This window comes from Carcharodon carcharias, chromosome 1, assembly GCF_017639515.1.
Source record: "Carcharodon carcharias isolate sCarCar2 chromosome 1, sCarCar2.pri, whole genome shotgun sequence".
Taxonomy (NCBI): domain Eukaryota; kingdom Metazoa; phylum Chordata; class Chondrichthyes; order Lamniformes; family Lamnidae; genus Carcharodon; species Carcharodon carcharias.
Genome location: NC_054467.1, coordinates 200,353,110 through 200,375,838, shown reverse-complemented (window position 1 = coordinate 200,375,838; position 22,729 = coordinate 200,353,110). Strand labels below are relative to the sequence as shown.

The following is a 22,729-nucleotide window of genomic DNA, read 5'->3' as shown; positions in this document are numbered from 1 at the left end:
AGAAGCAGTGAGGGTGGCAAGGGCACAGAATGCACTCTGGGAGGGAGGCTTCAATGTCCATCACCAGGTCTGCAGCAGGTGGTGAGGGAACCAAGAGGGAAAAACATATTTGACCTCATCCTCACCAACCTACCTAACGCAGATGCATCTGTCCACGACAGCATCCGTAGGAGTGACCACCGCACAGTCCTTGTGGAGGTGAAGTCCCATCATCACACTGATGATACCCTCCATCGCATTGTGTGGCACTACCACTGTGCGAAATGAGATAGATTTCAAACCGATCTAGCAACTCAGGACTGGATATGTATGAGGCACTGTGGGCCATCAGCTGCAGAATTGTACTAGAACACAATCTAACCTCACAGCCCAGCATATCCCACACTCAACTGCTACCGTCAAGCCAGGGGATCAAACTTAGTTCAATGAAGAGTGCAGGAGGGCATGCCAGGAGCAACACCAAGCATATCTAAAAATGAGGTGTCAACCTGAAGCTATAACACAGGACTACTTGTATGTCAAACAGCAGCAGCAGCAAGTGATAGACAGGGCTAAGTGATCCTACAACCAACGATCATGTCTAAGCTCTGCAGTCCTGCCACATCCAGTCATGAATGGTGGTGGACAATTAAAAAACTCGGAGGAGGCAGCTCCACAAATATCCTCAATGATGAAGGAACCCAGCACATCAGTGCAAAAGATAAGGCTGAAACATTTGCTACAATCTTCAGCCAGAAGTGCTGAGTGGATGATCCATCTCAGCCTCCTCCGGAGGTCCCCAGCATTGCAGTTGCCAGTGTTCAGCCACTGCAATTCATTCCATGTGATGTCAAGAAATGGCTGAAGGCAAAGGTTATGTGTGCAAATGTTATGGGCCCTGACAATATTCCAGCAATAGTGCTTGTGCTCCAGAACTTGACACGCCCCTAGCCAAGCTGTTCCAGTACAGCTACAACACTGGCATCTATCCACCAATGTGGAAAATTGCCCCAGTATGTCTTGTACACAAATGGCAGGACAAATCCAACCTGGCCAATTCCCACCCTATCAGTCTACTCTCAATCGTCAGTAAAGTAACAGAAGGGGTCATAAACAGTGCTATCAAGCGGCACTTGCTCACTGACGCCCAGTTTGGGATCCGCCTGAGCCACTCCACTCCTGACCTCATTACAGCCTTGGTTCAAACATGGACAAAAGAGCTGAACTCCCAAAGTGAGGTGAGAGTGACTGCCCTTGACATCAAGGCAGCATTTGACAGCGTGGCATCAAGGAGTCCTAGCAAAACTGGAGTCAATGAGAATCAGAGGCTAAAAGGAAGAGGGTTGTGGTTGTTGGAGGTCAGTCACCTCAGCTCCAGGACATCATTGCATGAGCTCTTCAGCATAGTGTCCTCGGCCCAAACATCTTCACCAATGACCTTCCTTCCATTATAAGTTCAGGGGATGTTCGCTGATGTACGATGTTCAGCACCATTTGCAACTCCTCAGATACTGAAGCAGTCCATGTCCAAATGCAGCAAGGCCTGGACAATATCCAGTCTTGGGCTAACAACTGGCAAGTAACATTCAAGCCACACAAATGCCAGGCAATGACCATCTCCAACAAGAGAAAATCCAACCATCGCCCCTTGATTTTCAATGGCCTTACCTTCACTGAATCTCCCACTATCAATATCCTGGGGGTTACCATTAGCCAGAAATTGAACAGGACTAGCCATATAAATACTGTGGCTATGAAAGCAGGTTAGAGGCTAGGAATCGTGTGACAAATAACTCATTTCCTGACTCCCCAAAGCCTGTCCACCATCTACAAGGAATAAGTCAGGAATGTGATTGAATACTCCCCACTTGCCTGGATGAGTGCAGCTCCCACAACACTCGAAACTCAACACCATCCAGGATAAAGCAGCCCACTTGATTGGCACCACATCCACAAACATTCACTCCCTCCACCACCATCACACAGTAACAGCAGTGTGTACCATATACAAGATGCACTGCAGGAATTCACCAAGGCTCCTTCCAAACCCACGACCACTACCACCTCGAAGGACAAGGGCAGCAGATGCATGGGAACACCGCCACCTGCAATCTCCCCTCCAAGTCACTCACCATCCTGACTTGGAAATATATTGCCATTCCTTCACTGTCGCTGGGTCAAAATCCTGGAACTCCCTTTCTAACGGCACTGTGGGTGTACCTACACCACACAGACTGCAGCAGGTCAAGAAGGCAGCTCACTACCACCTTCTCAAGGGCAACTAGGGATGGGCAATAAAATGCTGGCCCAGCCAACAAAACCCACATCCCATGAATGCAAGAAAAATCTCCAATCAGCTGTCTGTGGCACATCCTCCTTTCCACTAGCCCAACTTGGCAAACTTTCTATTGCACCCCCCTGCCCTATCCATGAATTTGCATCTTTCTTAATTTCTCTCCCACCTCCTCATACACCCTGAGTTCATCTCATCTACAAGACCCACCTCCTGCTCCCTCGATACCATTCCCACGGGCCATCCAACTGTCTCTCTTGGGTCCCACGTTAGCCAATATTAACAGTTCTCCCACTTCAGTAGTAGTCCCCCTCTCCTTTACATCTGATGTCATTACCCCTCTCTTGAAAATCCAACCTCTGACCGCACAATCCTTGCAAATTATTGTCCCATCTGCAACACCCTTTTCAAGTCCAGAGTCTTTTAACATTTTTTGGCTCCCAAATCTGTCCCCATTTTTTCCGGAACTCCATGCTTTTATCCCTCCAGTCAGGTTTCTGCCCCCGCCACAGTACCAAGTCATGTGACATTCAATGCGACTGTGACAAAGGTAAACTTTGCTTCCTCGTCCTTCTTGATCTGACTGCAACCTTTGTCATGGGTGACCACGCCATCCTCCTTCAATGCCCCTCCGTCAGCGAGCTGGGTGGGACTGCTCTCACCTGGTTATGACTGCTCTCACCTAGTTAAGTTCTTATCTATCAAATCACTGCCAGACTCTCCCTGCAATGGCTTCTCTTCATGCTCTTTAACTGTTACCTCTGACATCCCCTCCTCACGATCTCTTCTTGGCACCCTCGGCGACATCATCCAAAAGCACAGCATTAGTTTTCAAATGTATGCTGTTGACACCCAGCTCCAACTCATCCAGTACCTATCTCCATTCCTCAACTGTTGCTAAATTATCAGACTCCCTAGCTGACATCCAGTACTTGATGAGCAAAAATTTCCTCCAATTAAACATTGGGAAGACTTCAGCTCCTGTTTTCGGTCCTGCTCCAAACTCCATTCCTGAGCTACTGACTCCATTCCTCTTCCAGAGGACAGTCTCTCGAGATTAACAATATTTTCACAACCTTGGTATCACATTTGACTCCAAAATAAGCTTCCTACTTCGTATTCAGGCCATGAAGGCTGCCTATTCCCACCTCCATGGCAATTTGCTACTTCACCCTTGCCTCAGCTCATCTGTCGTTCAAACCCTCATTAATGCCTTCATTGCCTCTAGACTTGATTATTCCAACGCACTCCTGGCTGATCTCTCACATTCCACCTGTTGTAAACTTGAGATCAACCAAAACTCTGCTGCCTGTGTCTTAACTCGCACCAAGTCCCATACCCTACCATCCCTATGCCCACTGATCTATGTTGACTCCTGTCAAGCAACGTCTTGATTTTAAATTCTCAACCTTGTTTTCAAATCCCTCCATGGCTTACGCCTCCCTATCTCTGTAATCTCCTCCTGCCCCAAAGCCATGGGAGAGATCTGCAAGCCTCTAATCCTGGCCTCTTGAACATTCATCATTGTTCGCAGTGCCTTCAGTTGCCATGGCCCTAAGCTCTGGGATGCTCTCCCTCACATCCTCTTCACCTCACTTTTTTTAAGTCATTCGTGAGATGTGAGCATTGCTGGCAAAGCCAGCATTTGTTGCTCATCCTTAATTGCCCTCTAGAAGGTGGTGGCAAGTCACCTTCTTGAACTGCTGCAGTACAACTGGTGCAGGTACATTTACAGTGCTATTAAAAAATGCATTCTAGGACTTTGACCTGGGCAGGATAAAAGAATGGCAAGTGCGGATGGTACATGATTTGGGGGGGAGCTTGCAGGTGAGATGGTCCTATGTTGTCCTTGTCCTTCTAGGTGGTGAGGTTGTGGGTTTGGAAGGTGCTGTCGAAGGAGCATTGGCAAGTTGCGGCAGTGAATCTTGTATATCGTACAGTCGGCTGGCACTGTGCATTGGTGGTGGAAAGTGTGAATAGTTAAGGTGGTGGCTGCGGTGCTGATCAAGCTGGCGGGCTTTGCCCTGGATTGTGCTAAGGTTCTTCAGTGTTGATAGAGCTGTTGTCAAAGCAAGTGGAGATTATTCCATCACACCTCTGACTTGTAGATGGTGGAAAGGGTTTGGAGAGTTAAGTTACTCAACACAAAATTACCAGCCTCTGACCTGGCCTTGTGGCTGCAGTATTTATATGGCTGGTCGAGTTCGGTTTCTATCCATTGGTAGCCCCCAGGATGTTGATGACCGGGGATTCAGCTAGTGAAAGGCCATCGAATGTCAAGGTGAGGTGGCTAAATTCTCTCTTGTTGGTGATGGTTATTGCCTGGCACTTGTGTGGCACGAATATTACTTGCTACCGAACGTTGTCCAGGTCTTGCTGCATATGGGCACAGACTGCTTCAGCATCTGAGAAGTTGCGAACTGTACTGAGCAGCCCTCAGTGAACATCCCCACTTCTGACTTTAAGATGGGAAAGGTCATTGATGAAGCAGCTGAAAATTGCTGTTCCCAAGGGCACTATCCTGAGGAACTCACACAGCAATGTCCTGCAGCTTAGATGACTGGCCCCAACAACCACAATCATCTTCCTTTGTGCTGGTATGACTGCACCACTGACTTCAGTTTTCCTAGGGTTTTTTGAAGCCACATTCAGTCACATGCTGCTTGGATGTCACGGGCACTCTTACTTCAACTCTGGAATTAAACTCTCTTGTCCATGTTTGGACCAAGGCTGTAGTGAAATCAGTGGTCCTGGCAGAACCCGAGCAGGTTATTACTGACTAAGTGCCACTTGATGGCATTATTGATAACACCTTTCATCATTTTGATGATCACGAAAAGTCTGATGGGTCGGTAAATTGGTCAGATCAGATTTGTCCTGCTTTTTGTGGACAGGACATACCTGGGCAATTTTCCACATTGCCATGTAGATGCCAGTGTTGCAGCTGTACTGGAACAGCTTGGCTAGGGATGCAGCTAGCTCTGGAACACAAGTCTTCAGTATTACAGCCAGAATATTGTCAGGGCCCAAGGCCTTTGTTATGATTATCTGTCTACTGCATGCTGTTTGTGATGTTTGGCACGTAAGTAGTCCTGTGCTGTAGCTTCCCCAGAGTGACACCCCATTTTTAGGTATGCCTGGTGCTATTCCTTGCAAGCCCTCCTGCACTCTTCAATGAACCAGGGTTGAGCCCATGTTGATGGTAATGGTAGACTGAGGGGCATGCCAAACCATGAGGTTACAGACTGAATACAGTATTGCTGCTGATGGCCCACATTGCCTCATGGATGCCCAGTTTTCAGCTGCAAAATCTGTTCTGAATTTACCCAATTTAGCATGGTGAAAGTACCACACAACACGATGGAGATACCTTTAGTGTGAAGACGGAACTTCAACCCCAAAACGATTGTGCAGTGGTGAATCCAACCAGTACTGTCAAGGACAGATGCACCTGTGACAGACAGATTAATAAGGGTGAGGGTGATGGCAAGTAAGTCTTTCTCTCTTGTTGGTTCCCTCACCACCTGCACAGGCCCAGTCTGGCAGATTTTTCATTCATGACTCAGCCAACTCTATCAGTAGTGGTGCTACAGAGTCACTCTTGGTGATAGACATTGGAGTCCCCTACCCAGAATACATTGTTTCCTTGCTACCCTCTGTGCTTCTTTCAAGTGTTATTCAACATGGGGCAGTACTGATTCATTTTGGCTGCAGGAGATGAAGGTGGTAATCAGTAATAGGTTTCCTTGCCCATGTTTGACGTGCCACCAGACTTCATGGGGTCAGGAGTCAACATCGAGGACCAATTAGGAAGGCAAATGGAATGTTGCTATTTATTGCAAGAGAACTATACAAGCTTTGCAGAGGTTGTATAGGCATTGGTGGTACTACATCTAGAGTAATGTGTACAGTTTAGGTTTCCTTATTTAAGACAACGTAATTGCATTAGCAGTTCAGAGAAGATTCGCTTGACTGATTCCTGGGATGAGGTAGTCATCCTATGAGGAAAGGTTGGACAGGTTGGGCCTGTATCCATTGGAGTTTAGAAAAATGGGAGATGATCGTATTGAAATATATAAAATCCTGAGGGGGCTTGACAGAATGCTGAAAGGATGTTTCCCCTTGTGGGAAAGATTAGGGGATAGAGTTTAAAAATAAGGGATCTCCCACTTAAGGTGGATATGAGGAGAAATATTTTCTCCCAGAGGGTCATGAGTCTGTGGAACACTGTTCCCCAGAGAGCAGTGGAGGCAGGTCAATGAATATTTTTAACGCTGAATTAGATAGATTCCCTTGTCAATCAAGAATCTAAGGTTACAGGGGTTAGGAAGGAAAGTGAAGTTGAGGCAACAATGATATCAACCATGATCTTACTGAATGGTAGAGCAGGCTCAAGATGCCGAATGGCCTACTCCTGCTCCTAATTTTTATGTTTGTATGTACCCCCAGGGCAACTCCTTCACGACTGTATCGCACTGTGCTGCCACCTCTGCTGTTGTGGTGGGACAGGACATACCCAGGGATGGTGAAAGAGTCTGGGACATTGTCTGTAACATATGGTTCAGCGAGTATGACTATGTCAGGCTGTTGCTTGACTTGTCTGTGGGACAGTTGTCCCAATTTTGGCACAAGCCCCCAGGTGCTCATGAGGGCAAATTTGCAGGGTCCAAGGTGCAGTGTGCTGTTGTTGTTTTCAGTCTAGGACAATGCTGGATGGTCTAAACAGTTTTATACCTTGATGACTTTTCTGGAACAAACTAAGTGAATTGCTTGGCCATTTCAGAAGGCAGTTAAAATTCAACCACGATGTGAGAGTCTGGAGACCAGGTAAGAACGGCAGGTTTCCTTCCCTGAAGGATGTTACAACAGTCCTCAAAACTCCTTGACTAAGCACCTGGTCATCTAACCTAATATTTCCCTTTGTGGCTTGTTGTTTGATGATGCTTCTTGGGTCTTTTTATTACATTAAAGGCGCTATATAAATACCAGTTAATGTTGCTGTTGTTAATCTTCTGGAGGATTTTTTAAAAAGAGTTTTATTCCCTGATTTCTTTGGACAATTTAGGTGATAACTATATTGGACATGGGAAACAAATACTTTGATTGGGCAAGGCAGTTAGACTTGAGACACTAGGGGCAGGGGCCCAGACACTAGGAGCAGGGGGAGGTCAGGCATCGGGAGGGTGGGGTGGGGTAGAGGTCCGGTCGGGTCAGAAGGGGGATAGGGGCTGTGGGGGGTGGGGTGTCTGGTCAGGTCAGCTGGGGTGGGTGGCCAGGTCCAGCCCGCAGGGGTTGGGGTGGTTGGTGGATCGAGTCCGGTCAGGGGGAATCCCTCAAAGTAGGGTGGTGGGGAAAATCGTGTGGTGGGGGCGAAATTGGGGGTTATGGAGAGACCCCTAGGGGGCTGGGGGCATCCCATGGGGCAGGGGTTGGGCTGGTCTGTGTCTTTACAATAGTTCCCTAGAAGTTAAAAGAGGTTTAATTCTTCTTGCTTTTTCTGGGTAACTATTTGTGTAGCATAGCCGGAACCATTCGAAGTTTGCAAATTAAGTCGCATTTTCAGATGGTTCCCAGGGCACGGCAATTCTCTAGAGCAAGTTTGCACTTTGGGCAATTGCCATGCAAACCCTTACCTGGGGACTTCCAAGAAAGGTTTCCCAGTGAATCTTTGGGGTACCCCCCAAATCCGATGGAGAGCTCGGAAGTTATGGTCCATTATCAATCCACTTCTTGGTGGAAAAGGGCCTACAACACATAGGAGCAGGAGAAGGCCTTCAGTCTCTCGAGCATGTTCAAGCATTCAATTAGATCATGGCTGGTCTGTACCTTAACTCGATTTACCAGCTTGGCCCTGTTTCTCTTAACACCCTTACCTAACAAGATTCACTTTCCATTTTGAATTTTCGATTAACCTAGCCTCATCAGCTTTTTGAGGGGGCAGTGTCCAAATCCCCACCATTCTTCGTGAATAAGTGCTACTGAACATCACCCTTGAATGGTCTAGCTTTAATTTTAAAGTTAATGTTCCCTTGTTATGAACTCGTCCCACCAGAGGAAACAGTTTCTCTCTATTTATCCAAACAAATCCTAAACTCATTTTAAACACCTCAGGTAAATCTTCTATTCACAGGCCTAGTCTATGCAACCTGCAATATAATTTAATCCTTTTAGCTTCAGTGTCATTTTGATAAATCTGTAATACCCCCACCAATGCTCCATTAGCCTTTTTAATTACTTCTTTGTACTTGTCCCACAAGTTTTTCTTAGCAATTTCTGTAGTTGGAAATCTCTGTACTTCTCCACAGTTCCTAAATTATCATTTAGGTTATACTCTGATCTCATACTTCTCCACAATGAACTTAATTTGCTGGTTTTGCCCACGCAACCTTATAAATGCCTTCTGCAACTTTCTACTTCCATCTACCCTACTCACTGTGCCAGTCACATCCTGTTAATTGTAGTACATGCCCATTATCCAAATGCTTTGTCTCCCACTGCTAAACCAATTTCTTAATCATGTCAAAAGGTTGCGGCCAATTCCATGCACTTCAATTTTGCTAACAATCTCTTGTGTAGATTATCAAATGCCTTAAACACCCATAGATACTCTTATCTACCAAGTTCGAAAGCTCCACAAGGTTAGTTGGACATTACTTACCCTTTAGAAATTCATGGTGGTTTTAAGAGGCAATTTCAACCAGGTCACGATGACTAATGTGGGAAATGAAAAATTTTCACATCACTGTAAAAGGGACTACTCTTCTAAGGTTGGGGCTGAAGCATATTTTTTGCAGAAAGTTTGGAGATAACTGATTCTGCAAGAGGACAAACTGGCCTTAAATGAAAAGAATTACAATCCCTGGCACCAACGTGCCCACCTTTATGAGCATGAACGTTTGGCTAGCCATGCAGGTGAATAAATTATTCAAGGTTACAGAATGTCACATATATTGAAAATCCTCTGCTAAGCCTTCATTGCAGATCAAAGGAAACTTCAAAAGCATCACACAGGTTAATGACATTTTAAGTGTCCATGAAATAAATAACAGAACGTTCCTTCTCTTTGCCACAGTGAAATTTTCATTTCATCGTCTCAGCCAGACTTTTTTAAAAAAAATTCATGCTCGGGAAGTGAGCGCCGCTGCCAAGGCCGCATTTAATGCCCATCCATCCACTGCTGCTCTGAGGGCAAACTGCTTTGATTCAACTGAGTGACTTACTGGGCCAGTTGGAAAAGTTGTTAAGGATCAATCACAATGATATGGCACTGGAGTCACATATAGACCACATCAGTTAAAGGGCATTTGTGAATTAGTTGGGTTTTTACGACAATTGGCAGCTTCATGGTCACTTTAGTTAGTCTGAGTTTATTGTCAGTTATCATTTTTGAACTGAATACAAATTTTCAAATTGCCACAGTGGACTTTGAACTGTCATTCTCTGGATTCCAAGCCTCTGGATTATAATGACCATTAAACTGCCATCCTCAAAATTGCAAAATCTTACTAGAAAAATAAGAATTGCAGAATTTGGAAGGTATTTAAGGAACTAAAATATGTACCGATGGTCATCCAAATCTCTGTGTGATCGAACTCACACGAAGTAACATTAACCATTACCCGTGCTTGTAGACCTACATAACACCTCAATTTTAAAACTATCTTAGCTTTCAAATCCCTCTATGGCCTCACCCCCCTCATCTTTAATCTCCTCCAGTCTGGCAACTCTCCAAGATATTCAGTTTCCTTTAATTCTAACGTCTTGAGCATCCCCAATTTTAAATTGCTTCGCCACTGGCAGCTATTTCTTCAGTTGCCAAAAGCTCTGGAATTCCTTCCCCAAACTTCTCTGCCTCACTTTCCTCCGTTAAGGCACTCTAACACCTACCTCTTCTGTCTAGTTTTTGGTCATCTGCCCTAATTTCATGCAGTTAAACATCAAATTTTGTTTGATTGTGCTCCTATGAAGCATCTTATGTTAAAAGTGCTATATTAAAACAAAATTATTCAATATACACATGGCCACTTAAATGTGATCATCACTTCCTCTAGATCTTTCCCAATAATTGATATGACAGATCAGCATTTCAGAGTTAACTATTTTGCATGGTAACATTTGATACCTAAAATTTAATTTCAGCAGCCATGTTAAACATTTTGCAATAAAATATGAGACCAAGTGTTATTCTAAGTAAAGAAGCACATGCAATAGTAACAATAAGATGTGCATTACATCTTTTTAACTGTAGCAATATATTAAAGAGATGCAGTCATGGTGGAAGCCCAGTATTTCCTTCCCTCTTTAAAACCAGTGAAAATGCTTACGCCATCTATCTTCACCATCTATCTTAACCACATTGTTAAAATTCAGACTGCTTAACAAGCAGTCTAGAATTTAGTGCACCCTCAAATAATTATAATATAAACAATTCTTTAATCAATGAAAATGGAAAACACAAAATACACAGCAGGATTGGTGTAGATCCTTCATTAGCATGAAGGGCAGATATCATGGAATAAGTAATATAAAGAAGCCTGTTTAAAACAAGCAAACTAAAGAGTGGAGAGGACAACAAAAAGGTAAACGTCAACAGTCAGAATGCCAATTTCTATCACAAAGAAGCTGGTATGGTTAAATTATCTATGAATAGGGTCCTGAAACTGTACAAGTGTTGTATAAAATACAAAAAGTTTCAACAGTAAAAAGGGGCAAAGTAGAAAAGGGAAGGGAGGAAAGCAGTAGCAAAATGAGAGGCATGAAGCAATTACAGGGTTTGCGCAGGTAGGTAGGTGGAAGTGCAACAACACGGATGTGAACTGATGCATTGAGTAAAACAAAATGAACAGGAGTAAAGACACTGTTTATTGCTTAACCCCATTCTTGACTGATTCAAAGTCTGAAGTTCACAGTCTATGTCATCACTCAAGTCTGGTTGTGAAGAAGGTTCATGAAATAGTCTTGAGAACTTATATTTCTTCCTCTATTGCCTAATTCTTTTGTTACTCCTGGCTTGTTTAGTTGGGGGGATTTGTTATGACTCCAGTATAACCTGTTTGCTGTGAAAGAGCTTACACAAACTCCTCACACCCCCTGCACAACAACTTGATTTTCCAAAACAAAAACAGAATTACCTGGAAAAACTCAGCAGGTTTGGCAGCATCGGCGGAGAAGAAAAGAGTTGACGTTTCGAGTCCTCATGACCCTTCGACAGAACTTGAGTTCGAGTCCAGGAAAGAGCTGAAATATAAGCTGGTTTAAGGTGTGTGTGTGGGGGGCGGAGAGATAGAGAGACAGAGAGGTGGAGGGGGCTGGTGTGGTTGTAGGGACAAACAAGCAGTGATAGAAGCAGATCATCAAAAGATGTCAACGACAATAGTACAATAGAACACATAGGTGTTAAAGTTAAAGTTGGTGATATTATCTAAACGAATGTGCTAATTAAGAATGGATGGTAGGGCACTCAAGGTGATTTTCCATTTGTATATGGAATCTATGTAATGACAGAGTACAGGGATTCAATTGAGAATCCCAGTCCAGTTCTTGGTTCACCTTCTCAAAACACGCAACCTTTCTTTTATTCATTAACGGGATGTGGGCGCCTGGCTAGACCAGCATTTATTGCCCATCCCTAAATGCCCTTGAGAAAGTGGTGGTGAGCTGCCTTCTTGAACCGCTGCAGTCTCTGTGGTGTAGGTGCAACCACAGTGCTGTTAGGGAAGAGGTTCCAGATTTTGACCCAGCAACAGTGAAGGAACAGCGATATAGTTCCAAGTCAGTATGGTGAGTGGCTTGGAGGGGAACTTCCAGGTGGTGTTCCCATGTGTCTGCTGCCCTTACCCTTCGAGATGGTAACGGCTGTCAGTTTGGAAGGTGCTGTCTAAGGAGCCTTGGTGAGTTCCTGCAGAGACTCTTGTAGATGGTACACACTGCTGCCACTGTGCATTGGTGGTGGAGGGAGTGAATGTTTGTGGATGGGGTGCCAATGAAGTGGCTTTGTCCTGGATGGTGTCGAGCTTCTGGAGTGTTGTTGGAGCTGCACTCATCCAGGCAAATGGAGAGTATTCCATCACATTCCTGACTTGAGCCTTACAGATGGTAGACAGGTTTTGGGGAGTCAGGAGGTGAGCTACTTGCCACAGGATTCCTAGCCTCTGACCTGCTCTTGTAGTCACAGTATTTACATGGCTAGTCCAGTTCAGTTTCTGGTCAATGGTAACTGCCAGGATGTTGATAGTGGAGGATTCAGTGATGGTAATACCACTGAATGTTATGGGGCGATGGTTAGATTTGCTGTTGGAAATGGTAATTGCCTGGCACTTGTATGGCATGAATGTTACTTGCCCACACCTGGATATTGTCCAGGACTTACTCCATGTGGACATGGACTGCTTCAGTACCTGAGAAGTCGCGAATGATGGTGAACATTATGCAATCATCAGCAAACATCCCCACTTCTGTCCTTATGATGGAGGGAAGGTCATTGATGAAGCTGCTGACGATGGTTGGGGCGCTACCCTGAGGAACCCTTGCAGTGATGTCCTGGAGCTGAGATGATTGGGCTTAGTGAGAGGGAGGGACCGAAAGAAATCAGTATTAGTAGGGAAATGGTGTTGGGGAAATTGATGGGATTGAAGGCTGATAAATCCCCAGGGCTTGATAATCTACATCCCAGCATCTTAAGGAAATGGCCCAAGAAATAGTGGATGCATTGGTGGTCATCTTCTGAGATTCTGCAGAGTCTGGAGCAGATTGGAGGGTAGCTAATGTAACCCCACTATTTTAAAAGGGAGGTAGAGAGAGAAAACAGGGAATTATAGACCAGTCAGTCTGACGTCGGTAGTGGGGAAAATTCTAGAGTCCGATATAAAAGATTTAATATCTGAGCACTTGGGAAACATTGGCAGAATCGGACAGAGTCAGCATGGATTTACGAAAGGGAAATCATGCTTGAAAATCTACTGGAATTTTTCGAGAATGTAACTAGTCGAGTTGATGAGGGGGAGCCAGCGGATGCAGTTTATTTGGACTTTCAGAAGGCTTTCGACAAAGTCCCAAATAAAAGAGATTGGCGTGTAAAATTAAAGTGCATGGGATTGGGGGTAGTGTATTGAGATGGATAGAAAATTGGTTGGCAGATAGGAAACAAAGAATAGGAATAAACGGGTCTTTTTCCAAATGGCAGTGAGGTACCGCAGGGATTGGTGCTGGGACCCCAGCTATTCACAATATATATTAATGATTTAGATGAGGGAAGTAAATGAAATATCTCCAAATTTGCAGATGACACAAAGCTGGGTGCGAGGGTGAGCTGTGAGGAGGATGCAGAGATGCTTCAAGGTGATTTGGACAAGATGAGCGAGCAGGCAAATGCATGGCAGATGCAGTATAATGTGGATAAATTAGAGGTTATCCACTTTGGTAGCAAAAACAGGAAGGCAGATTATCTGAATGGCTATAAATTTGAGAGGAGAATGTGCAATGAGAGCTGGGTGTCCTCGTACACCAGCCGCTGAAGATAAGCATGCAGGTGTAGCAGGCGATAAAGGCAAATGATATACAAAAACAAAAATAGCTAGAAAAACTCAGCAGGTTCTGACAGCATCTGCAGAGAGGAATACAGTTAACGTTTCGAGTCTGTATGACTCCTCATCAGATGAGGATCTGATGAGGAGTCATACGTACTCGAAATACTAACTGTATTCCTCTCTGCAGATGCTGTCAGGCCTGCTGAGTTTTTCCAGCTATTTTTGTTTTTGTTTCAGATTTCCAGCATCCGCAGTATTTTGCTTTTATCTTAAGGCAAATGGTACATTGGCCTTCATAGTGAGAAGATTAGAGTACAGCAGCAGGGATGTCTTGCTGCAATAATAGAGGGCCACGGTGAGGCCACACCTGGAATATTATGCGCAGTTTTAGTCTCCTTATCTGAGGAAGGATGTTCTTGCTATAGAGGGAATGCAACAAAGGTTTACCAGACATTCCTAGGACGGCAGGACCGGCATATGAGGAGAGATTGAGTCAGTTAGGATTATATTCGCTGGAGTTCAGAAGAATGAGGGAGGATCTCATAGAAACCTATAAAATTCTAACAGGACTAGACAGGGTAGATGCAGGAAGGATGTTGCCGATGGTGGGGGAGTCCAGAACCAGGGGTCACAAACTGAGGATACGGGGTAGACCATTTGGGACTGAGATGAGGAGAAAATTCTTCACCCAGAGAGTGGTGAGCCTGTGGAACTCGCTACCACAGAAAATAGTTGAGGCCATAACATTGTATGTTTTCAAGAAGGAAATAGATTTAGCGCTTGGGGCGAAAGGGATCAAAGGGGTGAAAGCGGGAGCAGGCTATTGAGTTGGACGATCAGCCATGATCAGAATGAATGGTGGAGAAGGCTCAAAGGGGTGAATGGCCTACTCCTGCTCCTATTTTCTATATACGTTTCTATGCATGTACGACCTCCAACAACCACAACCATCTTCCTTTGTGCTAGGAATGACTCCAACCAGTGGACAGCTCTACCTCGATTCCCATTGACTCCAGTTTTGCTTGGGCTCCTTGATGCCACACTTGGTCAAATGTGGTCTTGATGTCAAGGGCAAACACTCTCACTTCACCTCTGGAGTTCAGCTCCTTTGTCCATGTTTGAACCAAAACTGTAATGTCAGAAGCTGAGTGACCCTGGTGAAATCAAACCAAGCATCTGTGAGCAAGTAATTGCTAAATAAGTGCCGCTTAATAGCACTGTTGATGACCCCTTCCATCACTTTACTGATGGAGAGTAAACTGATGGGGTGGTATTTGGTTGGGTTTGATTTGTCCTACTTGTTTTGTGCACAGGACATTCCTGGGCAATTTTCTTCATTGCCAGGTAGATGTCATGTCAGGCTGTTGCTTGACTAGCCTGTGAGACAGCTTTCCCAATTTTGGCACAAGCCTCCAGGTGTTAGTGTCGTAGCTGTAGTGGAACAGTTTGGCTAGGGGCGCGGCAAGTTCTGCAGCACAAATCTTCAGTACTATTGCCAGAATATTGTCAGGGCTCATTGCCTTTGCACTATCCAGTGCCTTCAGCCGTTTCTCGATATCACCTGGAGTGAATCGAATTGGCTGAGACTGGTATCTGTGATGCCGGGGATCTCCAGAGGAGGCCGAGATGGATCAGCCACTCGGCACTTCTGGCTATAGCTGGCTGCGAATGCTTCAGCCTCATCTTTTGCACTGCTGGGCTCCTCCATCATTAAGGATGGGGGATATTTGTGGAGCCTCCTCCTCCAGTGAGTTGTTTAATTGTCCACCACCATTTACAGCCGGATATGGCAGGACTACAGAGCTTAGATCTGATCTGTTGGTTGTGGAATCACTTCGCTGTGTCTATCACTTGCTGCTTATGCTGTATGGCACGCAAGTAGACCTGTGTTGTAACTTCACCAGGTTGACACTTTATTTTTAGGTATGCCTGGTGCTGCTCCTGGCATGTCCTCCTGCACTCTTCAATGAAATAAGGTTGACCCCCTTGGTAGAGTGAGGGATGTGCCAGACCACAAGGTTACAGAATGTGGTTGAGTACAATTCTGCTGCTGATGGTCCAGTTACTCATGGATGCCCAGTCTTGAATTGCTAGATCTGTTAAAAATCTATCCCATTTAGCATGTGATAGTGTCACACAGCACGATGGAGGGTATTCGCATTGTGAAGATGGGGCTTCATCTCCACAAGTATTATGTGGTGATCACTCCTCCCGATACAGTCAGGGACAGATGCATCTGCAGCAGGCAGGTTGGTGAAGATGAGGTCAAGTATGTTTTCCCCCATTGCTGGTTCTCTCACTACCTGCCACAAGCCCAGGATAGCAGCTATGTGCTTTAGAACTCAACCAGCTCAGTCTGTAGTGCTACTACTGAGCCACTCTTGGTGATGGACATTGAAATCCCCCATCCAGAGTACATTCTGCATCCTTGCCACCCTCAGTGCTCCCTCCAAACGGTGTTCAACATAAGAGTTCATGAACTGAGGGGGGACGGGGTGGACAGTACGTGGTAATCACCAGGGAGTTTCCTTATCCATATATGACTTGATGGCACGATGTTGAGGACTCCCAGGGCAACTTCCTTCCATGGTATATCACTGTGCTGCCACCTGGTGGTGTCTAGGACATTATCTGAAAGATATGATTCTGAGGATAACTATGTCGGGCTGTTGTTCGACTAGGCTGTGAGGCAACTGTCCCAATTTTGGCACAAGCCTCCAGGTGTTAATCATGAGGACTTTGCAGGGTGGACAGGGCTGGGTTTGCCATTGTTGTTTCCAGTGCCTAGGTTGATGCAGGGTGGCCCGTCCAGTTTCATTTCTTTTTATTGAATTTTTAGCAGTTTTGACGCAACTAAGTGGCTTGCTAGACCATTTCAGAGGGCATTTAAGAGTCAGCCACATTACTGCGGATCTGGGGTCACATGTAGGCCGATCCAGGTGAGGACACTAGTGAACCAGATAGGTTTTTACAACAATCAATAATGGTTTCATGGTCATCATTAGGCTTTTAATTCCAGATTTTTATTGAATTCAATTTCAAATGAAATTCAAATTCCACCATCTGCCGTAGCGGGATTCGAACCTGGTCCCCAGAGCATTACCCTGAGTCTGTAGATTACCAGTCCAGAGACAATAACACTGTGCCACCGCCTCCCAACTTCTTACTGGTTTCAACCCAATTCCAGCTTCACATTATTTTATCCTTTTCAAAACCACAGATGATCAGTGAGGCGGTATCTGCCTACAGAAACTTTTAAGCACTTGCGCATGATCAAACTCCTTGCATCTTCAACTATTTCTGCATCAATTTCCTTTTTAAAAAACTTTAAATGTGATTGCTGGTGGGCAGACCATTTTTCTCAGCCTAATCTTCTGTTTCTTTTTTGGTTTCAACTCTCTAAGCCAAATCTTGAACCTATGTGCTGCTTTTAGATCCCTAATTGTTCCTTCCCTCTTGGGAGTTTGGCAGGCTCCACTTCTAGAAGTTTCTCAATCTTTATCTGTTGTTTTTGGCTCCCTGTGGTTATCTACTGCTCCTGTTTCCAAAACGGCTAAAAGCCCCAAACATCCACCCCCACCCATCGAATTTTATTTAACAGCCTAATTTAGATGCATTAGCCAACTAAGCTCTAAAGTCATTCAATGCAACTAAAGTCTCAGTTGATAATACTCTTGTCTAATGTTCAGGCAGCAGTTATTTGTAGGCTTTTCTAAAACAAACGTTTTGCTGCTTTAGGGTGCCAAAGGGTAAAGAACAACCAAGGTTGAAAACTTAGAGAAATAATTTGTTTTGACATTAAAATACAATGTTCTAGAGAGAGAGTGATGTTTACAACCATAGTCAGAAGTACATCTCAACTCAAAATAGTCAAATGCCTCTACATTGGGAGTCTAAGAGATTAAGTATTTCATTGACAACCTTCTTGATCTCTCTGTCTCCTCACTTAAACTTGCTTTTATGTCATTCACTCGTACTGAATGAAAAGGATTTTGCTGGGATTTTTTTTCTACTGTGCACAATAAATAGGAACACAACCAAGTCATTTCACCCCTTGAGCCTGCTGTTATTCAATGCAATCATGACTGATCTGTGACTTAACTCCAACTTTGCCCCATATCTTTCCTTACCTTTGGTTAACATAAATCTAGTTACCTCAAACAGCAATTGACACTACATGAATTGTTAATTTTAAATCTAAATGTTTCCTAATTTCACTCCTGAAAGATCTGGCTGCAATTTTTAGGCAGCACATCACCTGGTCTTAGATTTCCCAACCAGCAGTAACAGTTCCTATGTATCCTATTTGGGTATCTTACTATATCTTGGAATGTTCAAGCAAATTAAACCTTTGCCTTCTCTATTCTGCACCCTGCACTCCTTCCAAGGCTAATATTCATTCCTAAGATGTGGTGCCCAGAACTGCTCACATTGCTCCCGGTGTGGTCTAACCAGAGCTTTGTATAGCTGAAGCATGACTTCTACCCACATAGTCTAGTTCTCTAGATAGGCTAATGGAATGCTGGCCCTTCTAAATGATCATTCTCTGTCATGGTGGTGGCGGCGGATGCCCCTCGCGCCAAAGTCTCTTTGGACCTCCTCTCTCTGTTCCTTGATTTTCACCATTTAGAAAGTATCCTGATCTATCTTATCAGATCCAAAGTGGATGACCTCACATTTGCCAACAACAACTTAGCACATTTAATGTAATGAAGCATCCAAGCTGCTTCGCAGGAGCATTATCAAAATATGACACCAAGTCACATATCAGTCAAATGACCAAAAGCTTCGGCAAAGAGCTGGGTGTTAAGGACTGTCTTAAAGGAGGAAAGTGAGGCAAAGCGAGCAGATAACCAAGGTCTAATCTGCTTCTTAAAACACAGAAGCCCAAAAATTTATAGCATAGGAGATCATTAAACCCACAGTGCCCATGCCAACCGAAAGAGAGCCATCCTGACAAAACCCACCTATCAGTTCTTAATCTATAGCCCTGTAGGTTTCAGCACCTCAAGTGCATATCTAAGCATTTGTTAAAAATGTGCTGAGCTTCTGCCTCTACTAACCTTTCAGGCAGTGAGTCACATTGTAATTATACCTCCGTCCACCATTGTGGTGTTTGCAGCACTTCCAATAGGCTGAAGGGTGCAACTTTGGCATAACAAATTTTAAGGGAAGATGGTGGTATAATGGTAATGTCACTGGACCAGTAATTGAGAGGTCCAGGCTAATGCTTTGGGGAGTATGGGTTCAAAACTCTCAATGGCAACTCATGGAATTTAAATTCAATTTATAACTCTGGAAATCTAGTCTCATGAAACTATTGATTGCCGTAAAAACCCATCTGGTTCACGAATGTCCTTAAGGGAAGGAAATCCACTGTCCTTATCTGGTCTGGTCTACACGTGACTCCAGACCCACAGTAATGTGGTTGAATCTTAACTGCCCAGCAGGTCACTCAATTCAAAGGTAATTAGGGATGGGCAACAAATGCTTACCTTGTCTACAAGGCCCACATCCCATGAAAGAATAAAACAAAAGTTTACAAATAATGATAAATGCTAATGTAAGAATTTATAATGGACAAAGTTGACAGGCAATGTATGTAGAAATATTTAAATTATTACAGGTTGTTAATATACAAAACATGGGTTAAACTGGGAAGCAAGTTTGGCTAGAGCATAACTGCCTCAGTTGAACAACAAGACGCAAAACTAGGGTGCTAAATTCACCCCACTGCATTACACGTTTAAATAGATAGTTTCTTTATAAATTCATAAATACACATTTATGAAATAAAGTCATCAACACGAAAGTGGGACAACATAAAAACAGGAATCAATGTTTTGCCAATCTAATTTTAAAGCTTTAACAGTTAATGGAAATAAATATCATCTTCTTAGGAGTATGACATCACAATAGCAAAATGACTTCACAAAAGAGTCTCAACTGATTTCTGAACTAGTTTGAGGATAGTTTGTTCAAAACCAACAAAAATGTTTCAAATGGTGTAAATCTGAACCCAGTGCTGGCATACTTTCCAATGTATTGTGGAGGACTGCACCATTTATGATCAAACATTTCCTTAACCAAAACTGTTAAAACCAAGGTTACTAACAGTGAAATGTACCTACAATCTGCACTAAAAGAAACAAGTGTAGTCCAATGTACAAAAGTAATTATTGAATACCAAATAGATCGAGATACTAATACAACACTTTTGTTAGACTGTCAAATGACTGTGAATCTTTGAAACTTGGAACAATAGCCACTGGCAGTTTTCTTTTATATTTGGAAATGTTGTGTAACAGGTTACAGTTGGTCTTAAATTGTGTTCGTTTAAAATTACTGTTTACATACTGTAATATTTTAAGAAGCGAATCATCCACCCCATCGCCTGACACCCCTTTACATAGATGTAAGTGAAACTGAGATACCTCGTTTAGAGAACCTCAATAAGTGAAACTGAGATACCTCGTTTAGAGAACCTCAATCTGAATGTTTGTACCTGAAAATAGATTATAATAAACACACCAGATTATTTTAAAATAAAAGCCTCACCCCACACATCTTCAGTAAGAAACACACAGGCCAACCCTTCCTTTTAATACAAATCGTTATATTAACTAATACATTCCGATTGCAATGATAAACGCGGGGAAGTACAGAAAATTACAGACCAGGTCAAGGCGGGAGGGGCTGAATTTCGGAGTCTGGTGGATATTGCAACAAAGTCCAGCCCGGCTCCGACCGACAGGTCATTTAAAATAGTAAAAAGAGGATGGGGCGGCCTTGCCGTGTCCTACCTGCTCCGGCTCTAGTTCCGCAGCCTTTCTCTTTCTGCTAACTATTTTTCTCGCCATGGTGTGGGAGGGAAAGTCTTTGAATCCACATGGAGGTAGAGTTAATAATAATCAGAGATTCAGTGGGCAGGTCTCGGCGGAGGCTGCGAGATTAGCGATTATTTTACTTTGTTTAAATGCCACTTTTTTGCTGTTTACTGCTGTGATTATTTTAAACATATAATTAACAAAGACCGTTTGCAAACCGGCGTTATTTTATAAAAATCCCAGCCCGACGCCGCACGCGCGCGCACTCAGATCGAGTGAGCGAGCGAGCGTCAAACAGCCACTTCCGTCCCACCCCGGCAGTGTCCGCCCTATTCACTTCCGTTCCGCCCTGGCAGTGTCCGCCCTATTCACTTCCGTTCGGCCCCGGCACAGTCCGCCTTAATCACTTCCGTTCCGCCCTGGCAATGTCCGCCCTATTCACTTCCGGTCCGCCCGGGCAGTGTCCGCCCGATTCACTTCCGTTCCATCCCGGCAGTGTCCGCCCGATTCACTTCCCTTCGGTTCCGCCCTGGAAGTGTCCACCCGTTTAACTTCCGTTCCGTTCCGCCCATGGCCGTGTTCGCCAGAGACATTTCCGTTCCGCCTTGGCAATATCCGCCCGCAAGATTTCCGTTCCGTGCGGGCAGCGCCCGCCTTATAAACTTCAGTTACTTCCTCCATTAGTGCTACTGCGAAAAGCGTCAAGTGCCTGATTCTTTTTCTCCTGGATGCACCACATTTTGGCACCAATATTATAACTTATAAAAACAAAAAACTGCGGATGCTGGAAATCCAAAACAAAAACAGAATTACCTGGAAAAACTCAGCAGGTCTGGCAGCATCGGCGGAGAAGAAAAGAGTTGACGTTTCGAGTCCTCATGACCCTTCGACAGAACTGCGTGAATCTTAGGAAAGCGGTGAAAAATAAGCTGGTTTAAGGTGGGGGGGTGGGGGGGGGGCGTGTTGTGGTTGTAGGGACAAGCAAACAGTGATAGGAGCAGATAATCAAAAGATGTCACAGACAAAAGAACACAGAGGTGTTGAAGTTGGTGATATTGTCTAAACGAATGTGCTAATTAAGAATGGATGTTAGGGCACTCAAGGTACAGCTCTAGTGGGGTTGGGGTTGAAAGACTAGCAGGGCATAAAAGATTTAAAAATGGAAATAGGTGGGAAAAGAAAAATCTGTATAAATTATTGTAAAAAACAAAAGGAAGGGGGAAGAAACAGAAAGGGGTGGGAATGGAGGAGGGAGCTCAAGATCTAAAGTTGTTGAATTCAATATTCAGTACGGAAGGCTGTAAAGTGCCTAGTTGGAAGATGAGGTGCTGTTCCTCCAGTTTGCGTTGGGCTTCACTGAAACAATGCAGCAAGCCAAGGACAGACATGTGGGCAAGAGAGCAGGGTGGAGTGTTGAAATGGCAAGCGACAGGGAGGTTTGGGTCATTCTTGCGGACAGACCGCAGGTGTTCTGCAAAGCGGTCACCCAGTTTACGTTTGGTCTCTCCAATGTAGAGGAGACCGCATTGGGAGCAACGAATGCAGTAGACTAAGTTGGGGGAAATGCAAGTAAAATGTTGCTTCACTTGAAAGGCGTGTTTGGGCCCTTGGATGGTGAGGAGAGTGAAGCCCAACGCAAACTAGAGGAACAGCACCTCATCTTCCAACTAGGCACTTTACAGCCTTCCAGACTGAATATTGAATTCAACAACTCTAGATCTTGAGCTCCCTCCTCCATCCCCATCCCCTTTCTGTTTCTTCCCCCTTCCTTTTGTTTTTTCCAATAATTTATACAACAAAAGATTTTTCTTTTCCCATCTATTTCCATTATTTTTAAATCTTTTATGCCCTGCTAGCCTTTCCACTCCACCCCCAGCAGAGCTGTACCTTGAGTGCTCTACCATCCATTCTTAATTAGCACATTTGTTTAGATAATATCACCACCTTCAACGCCTCTGTGTTCTTTTGTCTGTGACATCCTTTGATTATCTGCTCCTATCACTGCTTGCTTGTCCCTACAACCACACCAACCCCCCCCCCCCACCTTAAATCAGCTTATATTTCACCCCTTTCCTAAGATTCACTCAGCTCTGTTGAAGGTTCAT

General features: G+C 44.3%; 1 protein-coding gene across 2 annotated transcripts in view; it reads right to left on the bottom strand.

Annotated features, from left to right (window-relative positions):
* The window catches only part of dcaf12 (DDB1 and CUL4 associated factor 12), a 154,739-nt gene extending 133,798 nt beyond the window's left edge, over nucleotides 1-20,941 (bottom strand). For both annotated transcript variants that reach the window (XR_005943541.1, XM_041191776.1), the window contains exon 1: nucleotides 20,601-20,941. Coding sequence is in view for 1 of the 2 variants with exons in the window: in XM_041191776.1 (XP_041047710.1) it covers nucleotides 20,601-20,657 (57 nt within the window). In the remaining variant the exon portion in view is untranslated. The remainder of the gene's footprint in view (nucleotides 1-20,600) is intronic.
* Between the last annotated feature and the right edge of the window lie 1,788 nt (nucleotides 20,942-22,729).